We start from the raw sequence: 18,236 nt of genomic DNA, 5'->3' as shown, positions 1-18,236 counted from the left end.
TCCAGCACGCAGAAAAAAGAAGAAGAGCCTTTCACCCCTTGCCCAAATTTCATATTTCTAGTGGGAAATCAGGCAAACAGAGCCACTGGAGCCTCATCAGAGCCTCTGTCTCCATGAACACCGTGCTGGGGCAGGGCTGTGCCTGATAACTGATCCAGGGCACTTTGGTGACAGTGACCCCAGGGACCAGAGAGGGGATGACAAAAGAACTGATAAGGAACAAAATGGTGTTTGCTGTGCTGGTGACACTTGTGTCACAAGAGCTACTCCCTGGGTCAGATGTGGGTAAAAATGTAAATGTTTAACAACAAAATAATCACTATAATCACAGATTAATCATGATTATCTAATCTGCTCCCTGTGTCTTGAACATGATAATTTTTGACTTAGTCACAGCTTGGTATGATGAATGCTACTGAAAAAATCTTAGAAAGATATTGGACTTTGATGAACAGATTTCAAGTGATGGAAAATCCACTGTCCCACTCCACTCCTTTTCACGTCAAACTGCTCCCAGTCTTAAAAAAACATGCACCCTGCTCCCATTTAGAATGTTTGTAGCTTCAGTTTCAACTTTCAATTTCTGTGGTGCTCAGCTGGGCTTGAGCTGCTGACTAAGCCCTTGTGCTTCACCCTGACTTAAGAGCCTTGGTCTGTCTCCAGACCAGTGAGAAAGGAAAGGAGGAAGAAAAGAAGAAGAAAGGAAACCTCACATATTTCTCGTGATGTGCAGCAGGGAAGGCAAATAAAACAGCAGTGACTTCCCAAAGACACAGGAGGTTATAGACTGTCAGGAGGAAAACCAAGAAATTGTTGCTTCACACGGGAATAAACAAAGAAAGGAGCTGAGTTCCTCTCCCAGGCATGGGGAGGATGGCACACAGAGGCCCTGGCAGCCTGAAGCTGACAAGCCACTGCTTAGTTAGCAGCAAATAAATTACTGGGCTGAAAGTTTTGATATTTGAGGCTGCACTGAGAGTCGTCCCACACCATTTCCAGAGCACGCTCTGGGGCCGCCGCCGCTTCCTCAAACCCACGCGGATCTTTCCGATGCCCGCCCCAAAGGAGAGTGTCTGGTGATTAACAGTAACCTAATCACACAAAGCCACATGTCTTGAGAGTCAGCAAAATCCACAGCGACCACTCTGTGCACCCTGGGGAGCTGGATATCCCCAGCCCTCCCCTGCTCCACTTGTGCTTGTCCTGCTCACCAGGAGACTCTCCTGCCTTTTTTACCAAACTGGGAGAGCTCCCTGTGTGCAGCTGCCTGGCTCCAGGACGGGCAGGAAGAACCCCAGAGCTGGGAATTGGGTTTACTCAGTAACACGAAACAACAGCCTGAGCAGACACATTTCTGCCACCCCACGAGCAGGGGCTGGGGCCTTGGCTCTTTCACCCAAATATCTGGAGCATCAATTAGTGACAGAAATGGAAAGATGAGCTCCAACATTTTTGAACTGCCATGGTACATAATCCTCGGGAAAATGCCGAACCTCCTGGGCGAGTTTTCCTGTCTGTAAAAGGCAAAGTGCCCGAGGGCATCCCAAAAGGGGACGCCCTGTGGGGACTCCAGCAGGAGGCTGCCCTTGCCACAGGCGTGGCACCCTGTCCTGGCAGCTGATGGCAGCGATGACGGGCCCAGGAACATGAGAAGGGGACACGCAGGGGCCCATCAGGTGGGGAGGGGACAGCAACACTTTATCCCATGCTAAGGCAGCCTCACTCAGAGCCCCGGGTGAGGGCTTGGATGCCAGCAGAGATTCCACTCCCCACCAACGCGACAGCGGAGGAAACCGAAGCCTGGCCCTGTCATGGAATCATCCCTTCCACTAACAGCAGGAAAACTGCAGGGGAATGTGTCAGGCAGGGTCAGGGCAGAGCTGCAGGGCCGGGAGGGCACTCACGCTTCTCGTTGGGCTGGGCCGTGTGGAAGAGCGTCAGCGGCCGCTCGCTGCACGAGGGAGGCTTCGACTCCGTGCTCTTCTTGCGGGAGAGCAGCAGCTGCGAGTTCGACGCCGGCGCCTCTGGCACCGTGTTAAAGATCTGGTAAAAATAATAAACAAGTTGTTCTTTGGCATCACCCCCGTGGAACAGGACAGCTGCCCACCTGCCTGGGCTGCACGGCCTCTGAGGAAGACAGGCACCCACAACAGGGCAGCGTTTTGGGGACAGACTCCTCAATTCCACATTCCCACTCTTTTTCACCCACATTCCTCTTTTTTTGCACCCAGGATGCACAATGCAAGCTGTGAAGAGCCCTGACACTCTGGCACTCTGCTGATTTTGGGGGTGCAGGTGATGATGAGCAGCCCAGACAGAGCAGGCAGTGTCCCCCCTGTGCCCCCGGTGCCCACGCTCCCACGGCTGCACACCAGCTTGGGAAAGTCTTTGCAATTTCCAGCCACAGCTGTCAGACAACTGACTAATCACATTTTTCTCAAGGGGATAAAAACTCTAAAACTGCACGAACCCAAAGAGCAGCAGCTTTGTCGGTTGCTGATATTTGGTTGTGGATTGTTCCTTTTCTGGACCCCCAGGCTCAGACAAGGGCAGTGACCCCTCCAGACCAGCTCTCCCAAAGTCTCTCTCCATTGCTAAAATCCATTAAACCCACTCCTGCCCCTGCCAGAGAGATAACTGGCATGGCCAGGCTTTCCCAATAGGAAAAGCCCAGGCTGGCACAGCTCTCTGCTCAAGACAGAACTGGATGTGGATTTAGAGCCATGATGCCTTCCCAGCCAGGGCAAAGCTGCTTTCTACTTCTGCCTTTGCTGCCCAAATCCGTTACTCCTTTCCAATCAAAACCAGACTAACAAAAGATCATAATCAGGGAACTGGCTGCATGTAGAGGAAAATGGGGTTTTTTTAGCATATACAGCCAGGGAGGGACAGCCAGGACCTCGGCCCCACCGAGCCACCACTGCTCCACTGACAGGCCACAACACCCATGGCCAACAAACGCAAATGCACCAGGATTCGGATCAACACTGTGGATAAAGCCAATACTTGGATAAACCCGGATTTGGTCAGTAAAGCAGGAGCCAGCCAAGGTGCACATATCACTAGCCATGGGAAGAGAAGGGGCTGCCATGGGCAAAGAGAGACCAACTCCTTTCCATAAACTACTGACGTGAAAGAAGCAAGGGAAGCCATTACCTTCTCATGGTTTTCTATTAGAATTTCAATCACAATGTTCTGGAATTTGATGTCCATAATGGCAGCGACCGTTTCCTCTTGAGGTCGAAGCAGCGTCGGCCCAAACACCACACCCAGATTAGCAACAGTCATCAGGTTCTGCTTGTGATTATCTGCAACCCTGGGAAAAAAAAAGAGGAGGAAAATGAAGTAGGTGATGGAACTAATCCACAGGGAACCCCCTCCCTGCCTTCCCTGCCTCGTGGCTGGCACAAGGCTTACAACCCTGTTTACATTTTTCGCGCTCCTGGTGAGCTCCTTGAAGGCTCAGCCATGTGGAAAAGTACAAATTTAACTGTTGGGCTCCTGGAGACCTTTCAGCCTCCATGAATTGACTAATCCCACAAAACCTCAACCCCGGGCCAGCCACTGAGCCTCATGCTGCAAACCACTCCCAGGAAAACATCTTGAATCATTAATGCTTAAAGCCCTTCTGAAAACAAATTGTTGGACCTCTGACACACGCCGCTCTCCAGCTCAATGAGTGACCTCATATGTTCCAAAGGCCAATTCCTTCCCAGCCATTCCAGCACCAGAGGTCAGTCCCATCTGGCCCAGCCAGGCTGGCTGGGAGGCCACGATGGGGCTTTGCCCCCAGATCCTGTGCCCTACATGTTCCCTTCTCCGTGGCACAGGGACACCCAAACCTTCCTCCTCATCACCTCCATCTCTTTTAGTTCACAAGAGGGCACAGAGCAGCTCAGCAGAGTGAAGCAGCTCACGCTGAGGATGTGGTTGTGGTGTTTGAGGGGTTACCCTGGAGCAGCTCCAGTTGGCACCTGGTCTTAGAGGTGCAAAGTCCTAAATGGGACACATCCTTTGCTGTGGCTCACCCCAAGGGGACACAGCAGCAGGGACACAGGCAGGTGTCCCCTGGCCATGCTGGGCTGTGCAGGGAGCCCTGGCTGAGGCTGGACAGAGCTCACAAGGTGCTCTGGATGCTGCTGAGTCACACAGAGACACATCCATGGCACCTGTGACCTGCCCTGCCTCCAGGAACCTTTCTTGTGGTTTGCTGCTGACCTCTTCAACCAGGAACTGTGATGCCTCCAGGCTGTGTGCTCATCCAGCTGTAGCCTGAGGGGGTTTTTAGTGTCTTTTCCTTCACCTTCTCTCCCATTTCCCTGGACAAATGCAGCACACAGTGAGGCTCACACTCACTTGCTGGACTGACCCTAAAATTTATTGCCTTGAGTTTCTACCATTGATCTTGAGGTCAAGACATTTGTGTGCAAGCTCAGCATATTTCAGCACACTGCAAGCCCAGGCTGGCTAAAAAGAAAAGATGCTTTCCATCCTTTTCCATCCAAATCCCACCTGAACCAGCAAAGAACTCATCCCTACAAACAGCTCCTCAGGCAGCAGACAGGGGCCTCATCACAAGGGGGGCTCAGGGCTGCTGGTTTAGCTGCCCCCAACAGCAACATCAGCCCTACTCACTGCCTGGGCAAGAACAGGCAGAGCTGTCCCCTCCACTGAGTCTGCCTGGGATCCAACCTGAGAGTGGGGAGGTCCTGGCAAAGCCCCTGGGAGCTGCCAGGACCTCCCCCTTACCCGTAACTCCCCCTCCTGCCAGGAAACTCTGAATATTTGATCAGAGCCTGCGGGAAATCTCCGCTGTCAGTAAATGGCTGGGGCAGATGGGCTGCCCCAGAGATGACAACCTCAGCAGAGGGGACGTGCTGCTCACACTGCCACCCCTGGGTGGGCACAGAGCCTCTCCCCATCCTCATCCTCATCACAGCCAGGAGCTCACCAAACTGCTCACTGCCAAGCTGGGAGGGGAGACAAACTCTCCTTAAGGAGTCACAGCCTCATGGAGCAGCAAGAAAGGCAGAACAAGTCCAATAAGGACCAATATGTACTAAATAATATTTACATGGGGATTCAAACCTACCCCCCCACTCCCAGCCACATCACTCACAAATCCCAATGACATTTTTGCATTGCAAAATTGCATTTCAGACACACTTCACACGCTCCTAATTGGATATGGAAAAAACGCAGCTGCAGCCCAAATGGCTTTCAAAAGCACTAATAAAATAATAATTTTAACGATCTTCTGTGGTTAGTAAAACAATGTTCATTTATAAAAAAAACAACCGAATTGATCTAAGTCGCACAAAATTAGGTGCCTCCATTTCTCATTACCGTTACCATGTCCTACATCACTCTAATAAATTGCACTGTCATCAGCTCATTACAGGGAGGCAGCTGAGCGTGGTCCTGCTAATTATTTCAGACTGGGCTATTAATGGTTTCCCAGGCAGGACATGGCCCCACGGCACCACCAAGGACTGCCCACTCACCCACAGGGTGCTGCCCTTTGCCTCCACCACCAAACTCCTCCTCAGGATATTTTACTTTGCCTCTGGAAGTTTGGGAGCTGTTCTGCAGCAATCTGGCTCCTTTCTGGAATAAACCTCAGTGGCACATCAACTCCTGCTCTGCACCCCAGGTACTTTTCCAGCAAGAGCCATCCCTGTACCAGGTCACCACAGCCATGCTCCAAAACATGATTCACCTTTTCACATCCTTCAAATTCCCCATCCATTACCCACAGGATAATTTACTCTAAATTATAGCTCTTCATCATCCTTTGTACTAGGAAATAACGCTGCAGTTTCTAAAGATGGGTGCTCTCAGCCCAGAGTGGGCTTAATGCCCCAGGCTGTTCAGCAGGGACTGTCAGTGCCATCCCTGAGCTGCTCTTTAGAAGTTTTCCAAGCAGTCACTATATTTTCCTTTTAACCTGCTGTTTCTTTCCGGCCCTTGATGCACTCTGAGAGAACTGCACTGTCATTTATTCCTGTGGGTCCTTTTTCTGCTCCCCACTTTACACAGGAGTTATTTCCAGCACAGGGGAAAGCAACAACTAATGGAGGAATGTGCAGACTTCACTTCACTCCTGCTCAAGGCTCACAGTGGCTTTGGGACTTTTTTTGGGCTGATCCTTCTCCTGGCAGCACACAGTGGTTCCCACATCTCTCAGGGATCAGTGGGAGATCAGCCTGGGGGTGAGGGACACACAGAGCCCCTTGGCCAGGGGGAATTCTGTGCTCAGCCTCACCAGCCAGCAGCTCCATCAGCATTTGATCCACTTGGTGCTGACCCAGCAGCTCTGCTGGACACTGGCAGCTCCTCCTGGTGTCACTGGGACTGAGCCCTGCCATGCCCTGGGGACAGCCCAGCCCTGGGGAGCTCCATCCCCCCAGGGTGTCCCTGGACACTGCTCACTTCTCACTCCCTTTCAGCAAAACAAAGGAGAGCAGGAGCAGAGTAAATCCATGTTGGGTGTTAAATTAGATTATGCCCGGGGTTGCCTGGATACTGTATAATCACTGCCATGACCAAACACAATTTAATCTGGGGTAATTGGTAGCCAAGGCTCAGTGCAGGGGAAGCAGGAACAGTAAATATTTCAGTGTGGTCAGAGCTCCAGTGGGTGCCACAGGGGCTCCTGGCTCTGCTCCCACAGAACTCCTGCCTCTCGTGTCTGGAATGACTTCCTACATGTATTTTATAGCTGTATTTCTATATATGCATAAACTGCTGTGTGTGTATTTTATATATAAACATGTATTTTATATACAGAATGCGTGTAGCTGAACCTCAGCCAAAAGTGCCATTATTAGTTCAAATATATTTCCTGATTCAGAGCAAAATCTCTGAGCAAAAAAAAAAAAAAACATCTGAAGGGAACAAAAGGAAAGTCTGGAGTATTTCTATTTCCATGCCTGGGACAAACCTTTGCAATCAAAGTGCTTGTTGTGGCTGGCCTAGCAAGTCCTCACAGGATGGAAAATAATGCAGCTCATTCCTCTTGCTACAGGTAAAAATCCATCTCCTGTCTGCCACCACCAGTGGAGCTTCTGTTTAACGTGCAAAGCCAACCACACAGAGACCAGCAATCCACAAATTATTTAGGCTGCCCTGGGGAGTTTGATAGAAATCAAACACCTTTGGCTGTAGACATACAGGGAAGGTAAAATGCAGAGGGAGCAGAGGGAGCAGGTTGGGTGGAGAGGCACCTCCAGAGCCACCAGCCTTGTTCCCACAAAGTAAGTGCAAAGAATCATGGAATTATTTAGGTGGGAAAAGCCCTCCAAGATCATCCAGCCCAACTGTCCCCCCACCACTAAGCAACATCCCCAGGTGCCACATCTACACAGTTTTCAATCCCTCCAGCAATGGTGACTCCACCACTTCCCTGGGCAGCCTGTGACAGGCTGGACAACCCTTTCAAGGAAGGAATTTTCCCTAATATCCAACCTGAACCTCCCCTACTGCAACTTGAGGACACTTCCTCTTGTCCTGTCACTTGTTACTCCCACTCACTGCCTATAACCTCCTGTCAGGGAGCTGTGGAGAGCCAGGAGGTCCCTCCTGAGCCTCTTTTTGTCCAGGCTGATCCCTTTTCTCAGCTCCCTCAGCTGCTCCTGGTGCTCCAGGCCCTTCCAAAGCTCCAGAAATGCCCCTGGGGCAGCACAGCCCCTGCCTGGGGAGGCTCAGCAGGGCTGGGCTTTGTCCAGCACACACAGCTGGGACCCCACAGTCCCCAAACCTGGACCTCACCAGGGACAGACAGACAGACAGAGCAGCCTGAGCACACACAACTGGGGGCATTTATCAAAAAGCAGCTCCCAGACCCAGCCCTGTAACTTGGACCTCACCAGGGACAGACAGACAGACAGACAGACAGACAGAGCACACACAACTGGGGGCATTTAACAGATACAATCTAATGGGTTCTGGGAAATGTTCCTGTGTGCATTTAACTCATCCCTGCACATTATTGAGTTTAATTGGGCTGTGATTGATGAGCACAGAGGTGGAGAGGGAAGAGGGGCTGGGCTGGCCACCACTCAGCTTTCCCCCCTCTCCAAGGGGCTGCTGGAGCTGTGTCCCCAGAGATGGTGGCCCTGCAGCTCCCTGGGGATGACTCACTTCTCACTCCAAGCCACGGTGGGTTTCCCAGCCCCGGGAATGTGTCTGGTGGCTGGGAGCACAGCAGGTGTTTATTGCAGGAATGTTGTGACTGGCACCCAGCACAGAGCTGGTGGAACCAGTGATGCAACCCCAGCTGCAGCAGCACCCACTGGTGTCCCAGGCAGTTAAATCAGTCAATCACACATTCCTGAATTGTTCCTAAAAGGCACACATGGATGGGAGGAGGTGACAGGGACACTGGTCTGCAGTGGCTGCTGGCTCATGGAGGAGCAGGGAGCACAACCAGCTCTGCTTTATCCTGTGTTCTAAAGCCACATGGATGTGGCACCTGGGGACATAGGCTAGGGGTGGCCTTGGCAGTGCTGGAGATGATGATCTTAGTGGGTTTTTCCAGCTTTAAAGATTCCATGGTTCCCAAGCTGGAGCACAGAACACATGCACAGAAATGCCACATTCCACATTGCAGCACCATCCCGCCTGTTCCTCGAGGCTCTGGACATGCCTGCACTCCTCAGGCTGCTCTCCATGGGCCACAGGGGCAAACTGAGATCACTCAGCCACACTGAGAACTGGGAACATTGGGAATTGGGACAAACCCTGCTGTCTGCAGGCCATGGGCTCCCAGCTCTGCAGCTTCCCCAGCCCCACTGCTCCAGAGAGGAGAGCCAAGCCTGAGGAATGCACACACAGAACAGCAGATCCAGAAGGAGGACAGATCACCAGGGAGTGACAAAACCTCCCAGTGAAGACAAGGGGAAACTTGCTGAATGCAAAACCCCTGCTGCTCTCGGGTTCCCTGCTCAGCTGAGACCAAACCTGTGCCTGCACTGATTCTGGGGCTCTGACTTGCTCCAACAAGACTTGCTTTTCCTCCCGGGTGGATCTGGCCACAGCTGGATGCTTGGGTTCACTCCCAGGGAAAAAAAAAAAAATAAAAAAGGGGCTCATGTTGCACTGAGAAGACACTGAGGCCAAATGTGAGGTTCAGTATCAGCGAGCCAGATCAGAATGAATACCAAACGTGCTGTGACTTGCAGGGAAACACGCAGGGAGCTCAACCCTGCTCCAGCTCAGGCTTCCCAGACCGAGCCAGAGAGGTTTGCAAAGCCATCCTCTCCAGCTTTGGGCAGGCTGAGCTTGAGGGGGGATCTCAGAGTGATCCCAACCCTGAGCCCAGGGCTGAGGGCCACCGGGCTGGCGCATTCCCTGTGCCCAGCACTGCAGGTTTCCACTGACACCTGGTGAAAAGCACAGGCACGGCCAGAGCTGATGTTAAATGTCACCATGGTTTCCACCTGCACAAACACAGCCAGCAAAGGGGCCTCAAGCTCAAATACCGCTGAGGACAGGGCTGGAGCAGGGCCTGCCATGGCTGCAAACTGTGCCACTGCCACCCCAGTGCCAGCCCCAGCACCTCAGCACAGCCCTGCTGCACAGGCAGGTTCTCCTCCAAAACCAGACCTCAGTGGTGCTGCCACAGTGCAACACCAAACCCACAGGGGCAGCAGGGCCAGGAGAGCCCCCACAGGGGCAGCAGGGCCAGGAGAGCCCCACAGGGGCAGCAGGGCCAGGAGAGCCCCACTGGGGCAGCAGGGCTGGGTTATCAAAGAATCCTTTGAAAGAGCTGCTGCCACGGCGAGCGCCGCGCCGGAGTCTCCAACCTGCTGCATGGAAAACAGCCAAAGTAAACGGGCTCCCAGAGAGACTCCCAGCAGCCACAGCACTGGGGTGAGCAAGTGCAGCTCCCACGGCCCCACAGAGAGCCATTCCAAGCTCACAGGGCCACGGGCAGGAGCTGGTGCACACCTGCACCTTCTCATGAGTGCAGTGTCCATAGGGAAGGGCAACAAGGGCAGGGGGTGACCTTTTTTTTTCCCTTACAGGTATTTTGGAGTTCATTCACTTCACAAATGCAAGGCTGGAGCTCATCCCTCCAAAATACTGAATTCCTAGAAGATGGTGTTGGAAGAAAGGGAATATAGGAATAAGCAGCTTTCAGAATTAATGATGTGAACAACGGCAGGAGAAATGCTTCTCTCACCTTCACCAGCGGGACAAGGCTGGAAACACCCCTCACTCCCCCAGTTCTGTGCCCCTGCCACACACACAGGGGTTGGAACCAGATGGCCTTTAAATGTCCCTCCCAACCCCAACCTTTCTGTGATTCTGCAGGCCAGGGATCACTCAAGCATCCTGGCAAAAAATGCAGCCCAGAGATATCTTGGCAATGTTGATTTCCTTTCTTCTGCTGAAAGACTCGTCTGACTAAAATCTCTCTAAATGAGTTTGGTTCAGTGCTGGGTCTGTTCACACAGAGCAGTCAAGGGATGTGCTCATGAGGACACCTCCATCCCACTCTGTCTGCAGGGACGGTGCAGACACCACCAGGGAGACTCCAACCACTTATTGGAAATCTTTTGCTCAATCTCTTCCCATACCCAGTTTCAGTTTCACTGTGATAAACAATTAAAAAGAATCCAGATAATTACGTGCTATCAACAACCTCTACCCAACAACACCAAGTTCAGACACAAGCCCACAAGAATTCACACTTGAGGAATGCAAAATGCCTGGTGCTGCTCCGGGAGATGCAGGAGGAGCTGGCCAGAGATGTTCAACCACAGAAACTCCACAGCAAACCCAGCAGCTGCTTTGTTATGAGCTGCTAAATCATCATGCCAGGTTGGTGATGCCAGCTTTAGCCCAAGACCCCCATTATCCTATTTCCAGACTTGAGTCTTGTGCAGGATGTGGGTGCAAAAGAACTTAAGGAGGGTCTGCAGGCTCTGGGGCACATTCCCCTCCAGCTAAAAACTGGAGAACCTGCATAAAATATGAGAGAAGCATGGAAGGAAAAGCTACCAGCACCCACACAGCTGCTCCAGGGACAATCCAGACAGAGGGGGTTAAAAGTTCATTTGCAGAAGCAGAACAAAACCTTTTGCTAATTTACACATTACAGGAAGCCAAGCCCAAAAAACCCAGCGAGCACCTACAGGGCTTTTTGTGGTGGTTTGTAATTCTGCAGAATGTTATATTAAAAACAAAAGCAGAGGAGTGAGAGGGAGGCAGAGCTGGCAAGGGCAGGCACAGAGTGCTGCAGGGCTGTCTCGCCTCTGCGGAAGCGTCACCAGCTCCTCCACCAGAACACGTGAAGGAGAGGAGAGCAAAGGGGAAACCAAAGGTGCTGCTCTTCCCCACGAGGCTCTGGTACCTCCAGCTCCAGAACACAAATCACAGAATCATGGAACAGCAGAATGGCTTGGGTTGGAAGAGACCTCAAAGCCCAGCTCATTCCAACCAGGGGAAAGGGAAAAGGGGTAAAAGGGCACAGCATGAACCTGAGCCAGGACAGCCAAGCCCCAGGCAGGATTCTCCCAGCTCCTACAGGGAGTGCCTCCAGGGAGTCTCCTTCCATGTCACCTCTGTTTTGCTACTTATAGGAGCACCCAAATCCTTTGGGTCACTTGAACTCCAGGGCTTTGCCTGGATCCAGCACTGCCATGATCCAAAAGGAGCAGAAACAGGCACTGGGCATAAAAATGGCATTGCCAAAGGCAGCGAGGAGGATCATTGCCTGGCCCAGCCACACCAGCTCCCCGTTTGCTCCTGGCACCCAAAGCAGGCCAGCAGCACACCAGGGCAGAGCATCCCAGAGCCCTCAGTGGCTAGTGGAAATTTCCAGAACGTCCTGGACAAGAATGACTTAGTGGAAGCAATACATAAATCAAGCAAATGAATAGTTACCAGACAGCAGCATAAACAGCTGCCACGGGGATGAAATCAGACCTGCCGTGCCAAGAGGCGTCAGCCTCCTTTGCCGGCTGCACCTTCGGGGGAAACCAGCAGAACAACCCGAGGGAAAGCACATTCCTGCGGGAGCTGCCACCCCTGGCCCTGCACAGGTGCCCTGGTGGGCTCCTGGAGCTGCTCTGGGCACTGAGAACTGTGGGGAGCACTGGAGCAGGTCCTGCAGGGCTCTGCAGGGCAGCGCAGCCCCGAGCGCGGCACCAGCTGCCCCACGCCGAGCAAAACAAGCCCTGCTTGTATTTTTAGGCAGAAGACCTGGAGGAATTTTCTCTTCTTGTCCTTTGCCAGCAGTCCCTGGTTGAGCAGCGAGCCCTGAGGAACGTGCCAGGCCCCGTGTCCAGCCCCTGCCCCGTTGAAGGTTTTGCTGGATCCCCATCAGCAGCTGCCCGGCAGAGCCCATGGAAACCATCGCCCCGATCAGCAGCAAACAATTTGTGCAGGAGATAACAATCGCTGTCATCTTGGTTAAAAACACGTAAACTAGAGAACACCACCACAGCAAAACCAAAGGGAGCCAGCCCGTGTTGGCCAGGCCACAGCTGGGAGTGATTAGAGATAATTAATTCTGCTAAACACACGTACACACAGCTCGGTGCAGCCTCCTCCATGGCCCTGACCTTGGCACAAGGGCAGGGGGTGCCTGGATCGGGGTTCTGTGGGGGAGTGGCAGCAATGGCAGCCCATAAAAAGGTCTGGGAGCCCCTCAGAAGGGTCTGGGAGCCCCTCAGAAAGGTCTGGGAGCCCCACAGAAAGGGGTACAAGCCTGGCACCATCTGTGCTGCAGAACCTGGACTCGCCGCCACAAGAACAAAGCTCAGGTGTCAAATTATGGCCATGCGTGAAAAATAATTCCCTAAATGCTTGAAATATAATCAGAGTGAAATCCCCGTGCTCTGCACCTCCACAGCATTGACTCCTGGGTGAGAAAGTACATTGCAAAAAGAAGAAGGAGACATGGGATGGTATTGCAGCTCCCACTAACAAAAATGGCAATTTTCTGCAGCCAGCTCCACTCCAGCAGCACCCCTGACACAGCCACCACCAGCCTGGCACAGCCACCACAGGCACCTTGTTCCACTTTGACTTGTTCGGCATTAAAAACAAATGGATTTAATCAAAGAATCCCAGAGTGGTTCAGGCTGGAAGGGTAAAAAGAGCAGGGATGGGGACTGCTCCTGCTCTCTGGGCCAGAGTGAACAACTGCCTGGACATTTCAACGTGAGGCAGGAGCACAAATGGGCTTGGAGATGCTGTAAGAGGCAGAAATCAAAGTAATTTTCTATCAAAATGCTCCTCTGCCCTGTCTCTGCCTGTTCCTGAGATTTGTCCTGTCCCTGCTCTGTGTACCCCACTCCCTGCACCCCAAATCTGAGGCCTCCAGCTGCCTCGGGACCCACCACACAAGGAAGGGCACTGCTGAACCACCTCCAAGGCACTCGTCCTGTCTGCTGCTGGGGTTAATAATTGCCATTTTTGAACATTTCAGCTTTCTTACCAGTTTTGTTACTGTCAATAAAAAGCGCAGCTCCACCACACGAGGAGCCCCACAGCCCTCAGCAGTGCAGCAGAGCACGTACACCCCAAAAACACAGAAGTCAGAAACCACCCAAAGCAGGCTCTTGCTTTACTTGATCGACTCAGCCCAAGTTCTGGTTTTAGTGTCAGAAATCTCCACAGCCAGGCTGTGTGAGAAATATTTTTTTAGCTCATCTGATAAACATGCAAATCTTGATTATTCATACGTTACTTACTTAAAATAAAAAACCCAGACAAAAACAGATGAGACAAAGGCCTCCAAGCAGTGCAGCCCAGCCTGGCAGGGGCAGCCAGAGGCCCTTGGCTTTGCCCACGTTGGCTGAGGCTGCCCTGACTCTCAGCAGCACCCAGACCCAGCCAGAGCATCCCCCTGGGGCAGCATGGCCCCTCCCTCCAAACATCTGCTGCAGATGTGAAGGTTTCTCTCCATTCTTGTCTTTAATCTGGCTCAATGCACTGCAGCCTCAAGCAGCTCTTTTAGAGAGTAATGGCAACAGCCCTGGCTGCCCCATGGGCACTCCTGGACCAGGGTGCTAAATCCTAGATCAGGGTGCTGCCCCTGGATCAGGGTGATACTCCTGGATCAGGGTGCTGCCCCTGGATCAGGGTGCTGCCCCTGGATCAGAGGGGCTGCCCCTGGATCAGAGGGGCTGCCCCTGGATCAGGGTGCTAAATCCTGGGTCAGGGTGATACCCCTGGATCAGGGTGATACCCCTGGATCAGGGTGCTAAATCCTAGATCAGGGTGGTACTCCTGGATCAGGGTCCTCCTGATCAGAGCAGGGGCTGCAGCACCAGCCCCAGAGGAAGCTGTGAGCCCAGTCCTGGCTCTGCATCCCAAGATTCCCCCCAGCAATCCTGCCCCAAGGCTGGAGAGCTCAGCAGGCTCTCACTCCTCAGCTTCCTGCCCTTCTCTGAGATAATTTTTTTCCTATTAAATAAGACTATGAGCTGTTTCTCTTCCTAAAATAGCACACGCCACCACACACACACAGTTTGTTTTGTTTGAATTCCTTCCCCACTGAAGCAGCACAAACCCCACTGTAAACCTGACTCCACATCTCTACTCCATCACCAGGTTTTTCCTTTAGATGGAAAACACTGAAGCAATCAGGAGATTCCCTGCATATACAAAATCACAGAATCCTGGAATAGTTTGGGTGGGAAGGGACCTTTAATCTCACCCAGTTCCACTCTTTGCCATGGGCAGGGACACCTCCCACTGTCCCAGGCTGCTCCAAGCTCTGTCCAGCCTGGCCTTGGGCACTGCCAGGGATCCAGGGGCAGCCACAGCTGCTCTGGGCAATCCCATCTGCCTGAAGGGTGCACCTGGAGCCACTGAGCCTTGGCTTCAGGCTGTAAATGCAGAAGGTTTGAAACCAACACCTAAACCAGCAATTTTGGTTTCTAACAGCCTTGCCAGGGACCCCCAAGGAGCAGACACAAGCTCAGGCCACAAGAAAGCATCTGGAGTTATGTTTAAGCCTATTTCAAATATATTTCGTTATATTTTTTTCTTTTAAACAGATAACTTGGATCTTTCCAGATCTCCTCCTAAGCAGTCTCAGTGATTAAGTCATTCCCCAGGTTTCCTCAGCCCTGCTGCTCCTGCAAAGAGCAAGGGCAGCTCCAACCCTGCAGCCTTGAGGCTGCCACAAACACCTGATGATGCTTTCACTTCTAAAACACTAATAAAAGGTTGCCATGGGAACCTGCAGGAGCAGGAAGAGGATGGGAAATTACAGGTCAGCTCTAGCATGGAGAGGAAAAAAAAGATTATCCCACTCCTTTGTCCTCGCAAAGTTTCAAGATAACAAAAAAATGGTGATTGATCAGGGTGAAAATATGCCCCAGAGTAGTCATTTGGTGCGCAAAGAAATCACTTTTAGCCCTTCAGTGGCAAGTTTGCTCTGAAACCACACAAGGGGCTTCACCTCCACTCTGCCTCCAGCACAGCCCACGTAGCCAAACCCATCCCAGGCCAGTAAAGCGACACAAGGTTCCCAGGAGAGAATGAGTTCCTGGTGCTGCCACGGGGCTGGGGCTGCCTGGGAAGCTCCTGTCCCCCAGCCCTCCCTCCTTTTCCCTCATCCCCCTCCCACCCCACTCACTCTCTCGGCCCTCGCTTCACTCACACGCCGCTTTCCAGCTGCCAACCAGATATGACTCAACACCACACACACATACAAGGAAACTTTTCCACCACTATTAACTTTCAGAGGAAATGGAAAAAGGAGAGGAAAAACACATCAGTCATAAACGTACTTTGCCAAATGGTTCATGAGCAAGTGCAGCATCTGCCTGTTTTTCTCCGGGAGCCGATGGACGAGGCTGTGGATCTCCGACACCCTGGACTCCTGATTCTCTTGTTCTGCACAGGGAACATGATTTATCTCCACATTAGGGGGCTGTTGTGGGAAGAGGCCTAACACTGCCCCTGACAGACATCCCAGGCACTGCAGATACTCCCCACGGTGCTGCTCCTTCCTATCAGCTCCATCCAGCTGTTTCCAAAGGAAAGCACTTAATGTGCTGAAAGAGTGAGCTGAGAGCAGATGTGAGTGTGAGCAGCATGAGGAGCAGGGCAGGGCTGGCTGCAACCAGAGCAATTCCAGTGATGGGAATACATTCCCACGTTCAGAGTGCCCAGGGCAGGCCAGGCTGGAGCTTCTGGTGCTCCTCAGGCTGTTTTGGGTCCAGGGTGATGATGAGTGGGAGCTGCTGGAGGATGTCAGCACTGCCATGGACCCCTCCTGACATCCCACTCCCATATCCACAGGCTGCCAATGGAAAAAACCCTGCTGCCAGAAAAGCCCCTTCCCCTGGGCACTAAAGGAAAGATTCCCCAGACATCTGAGCCCCCCCAAACACCACGGAGCAGTTTAACAGCAGCTGATGGTCACAGTCACAGTCTCACCCAGCCCTGTGCTCCCTCCTCCTCCTCCTCTGGTCACCCCCAACAGCAGCCTGGCCCAGCTCCAGCCCTGCCCTGCTGGCCAGGACACAGCCTGGGAGCACAGGGGGAGGCAGCAGGGCAGGAGGGATGGCAGCCCCTGGAAAATGAGGCTCCTCCTCAGGAACGGGACCATAAACATCAACAGACTCACTCGCTGCTTTGATGAAGCTCCTTTGAAACTGGTACATCATGAGGGGCCCTGGGAGCATTCTGGAAGATAAAAAGGAAACAGGCATGAAGCACGTCTGAGGAGCACAATCCACACCAAGAAAGCTTTGCCCCTACAATAAACTCAGCTTCATTTTGAAAAGGGCAGAGTTAAGCAACACCAACTCCAATTAATTCCCCCCATCAGAAGGGGTAAGGTCTGTGCAAGGACCTTTGATTTATTCACCACTAAATTAATCTTTAATTTTAGCATTCCTTCAGTAACAGCTTCAGTGTACCACTGAGCCCATCATTTCCAAGTAAGTTTGAAAATGAATTAAAAAGATAAACAAGCCTAGTTGTAAAACTTTCCCAATCCCCTCCCATCTGCTCCATCCCTTCAGAGGGACACACTGGTGCTGCCCACATTCCTCTTTGCTTTGCCAACAGCTCAGACTCTGGAGCAAAGGTTGCCAATCATGCAAAATTCTGTGATTTTCTAGGCTGAGATCCACCAAGCTAATTACACTTATCATCCTAATTGGATTTGGGCTCTCTCTTGTGCTCCCTCACTCTCTGAAACACAACCCAGTCACTGGGAGCACAGAGCTGTGGTCACAACAGGTAAGGGCACGTTGTGGATAATGAGATGCTGCTGCCTGCCAACACCCAATCCTGTTGGGAAGATCCCCAGGATGATATTGGCTCTCCTGACACACACAAATCATAACTACAATAGAGCTCAGCACCAGGTCTGGAATAGCTCTGCAGCCCCTGCCCTTACACATGCTCAGAAGGTGGAAGTCCACTGGGAGAAGCTCAGGGAAAAGCTTAAATCAAGGCAGGGGATGCAGGAATGAGCTTTTAAAATCGTGTTTGTGTAATATGTGCATCTGCCAGAGCTGAGTGTGTTCCCAGATCCTGCTCAAACCTACTGGAAAGGCAGGGAAAAGCCAGAATAAATTCCCTAAGAGCAGTTTCTGCTCTGGTTCTATAAAATGCTGTTGTTAAGGCTCTGCAATAACAGGCAGTAAAATCCTGGGCCAGCACCAAACCCCTCCTGAGGCAGGTGAGGCTTTTCTCCTTACCTCAGGTAGGTTTTCAGTGCACTAGTGATGGTCTTGATCTCCCACTCTGCACAGATCTCTGTGTCTGTCTCTGTGGCTGTCTTGGGATCTATGGAAAATTACAAAAAAAAAATACAGTAACTGAAAGAAACTGAAGAAAATTCCAGTTTGTGCCAGCTCTGCTGTGTGGGGAGACCATCATATCCTGTTTTATTTGCTGTTCCCAGCTCAGGACACGTTTGCAGGGGTGTGAGGGTCATCAGCTGGGACAGGCCAAACTGACTGGCCTGGGATGAGAGACAGCAAAGGGAATCCTCCACCCCCTGCAAGGACAGGGCAGTGTGGCCTGGAGTGTGCCAGGACACTGGGGAGAGCACCCTGAGGTGCTCAGGGACAGCAGTGACAGCAGGGACAGCCAGGCACAGACACAAGGACAGAAAACGGGGACCCTCTTCCCTACCATGGGCAGCACCATCATCACCCTGCAGCCACCCCCACAACCAGCTCTTGGCCTGGAAATTACAGCCACAGCCACCTGCACAGTCACCTTCAGAATAACCTGCACAGCCACCTTCA

At 52.2% G+C, this 18,236-nt stretch overlaps 1 protein-coding gene across 2 annotated transcripts in view; it reads right to left on the bottom strand.

Annotated features, from left to right (window-relative positions):
* ARHGAP26 (Rho GTPase activating protein 26) overlaps positions 1-18,236 on the bottom strand; it is a 101,383-nt gene that overhangs the window by 22,614 nt on the left and 60,533 nt on the right. For both annotated transcript variants that reach the window (XM_083871965.1, XM_083871966.1), the window contains exons 15-19: positions 17,682-17,769; positions 16,598-16,656; positions 15,756-15,861; positions 3,157-3,316; positions 1,905-2,043 (exon numbers count right to left, since the gene is read on the bottom strand). In XM_083871965.1, the coding sequence (XP_083728091.1) occupies positions 1,905-2,043; positions 3,157-3,316; positions 15,756-15,861; positions 16,598-16,656; positions 17,682-17,769 (552 nt within the window). The remainder of the gene's footprint in view (positions 1-1,904; positions 2,044-3,156; positions 3,317-15,755; positions 15,862-16,597; positions 16,657-17,681; positions 17,770-18,236) is intronic.

This window comes from Zosterops lateralis (assembly GCF_965231275.1).
Source record: "Zosterops lateralis genome assembly, chromosome: 14".
NCBI classification, from domain to species: domain Eukaryota; kingdom Metazoa; phylum Chordata; class Aves; order Passeriformes; family Zosteropidae; genus Zosterops; species Zosterops lateralis.
Note: the sequence above shows the minus strand (reverse complement) of the source record. Positions and strands in the feature narration are given on the sequence as shown.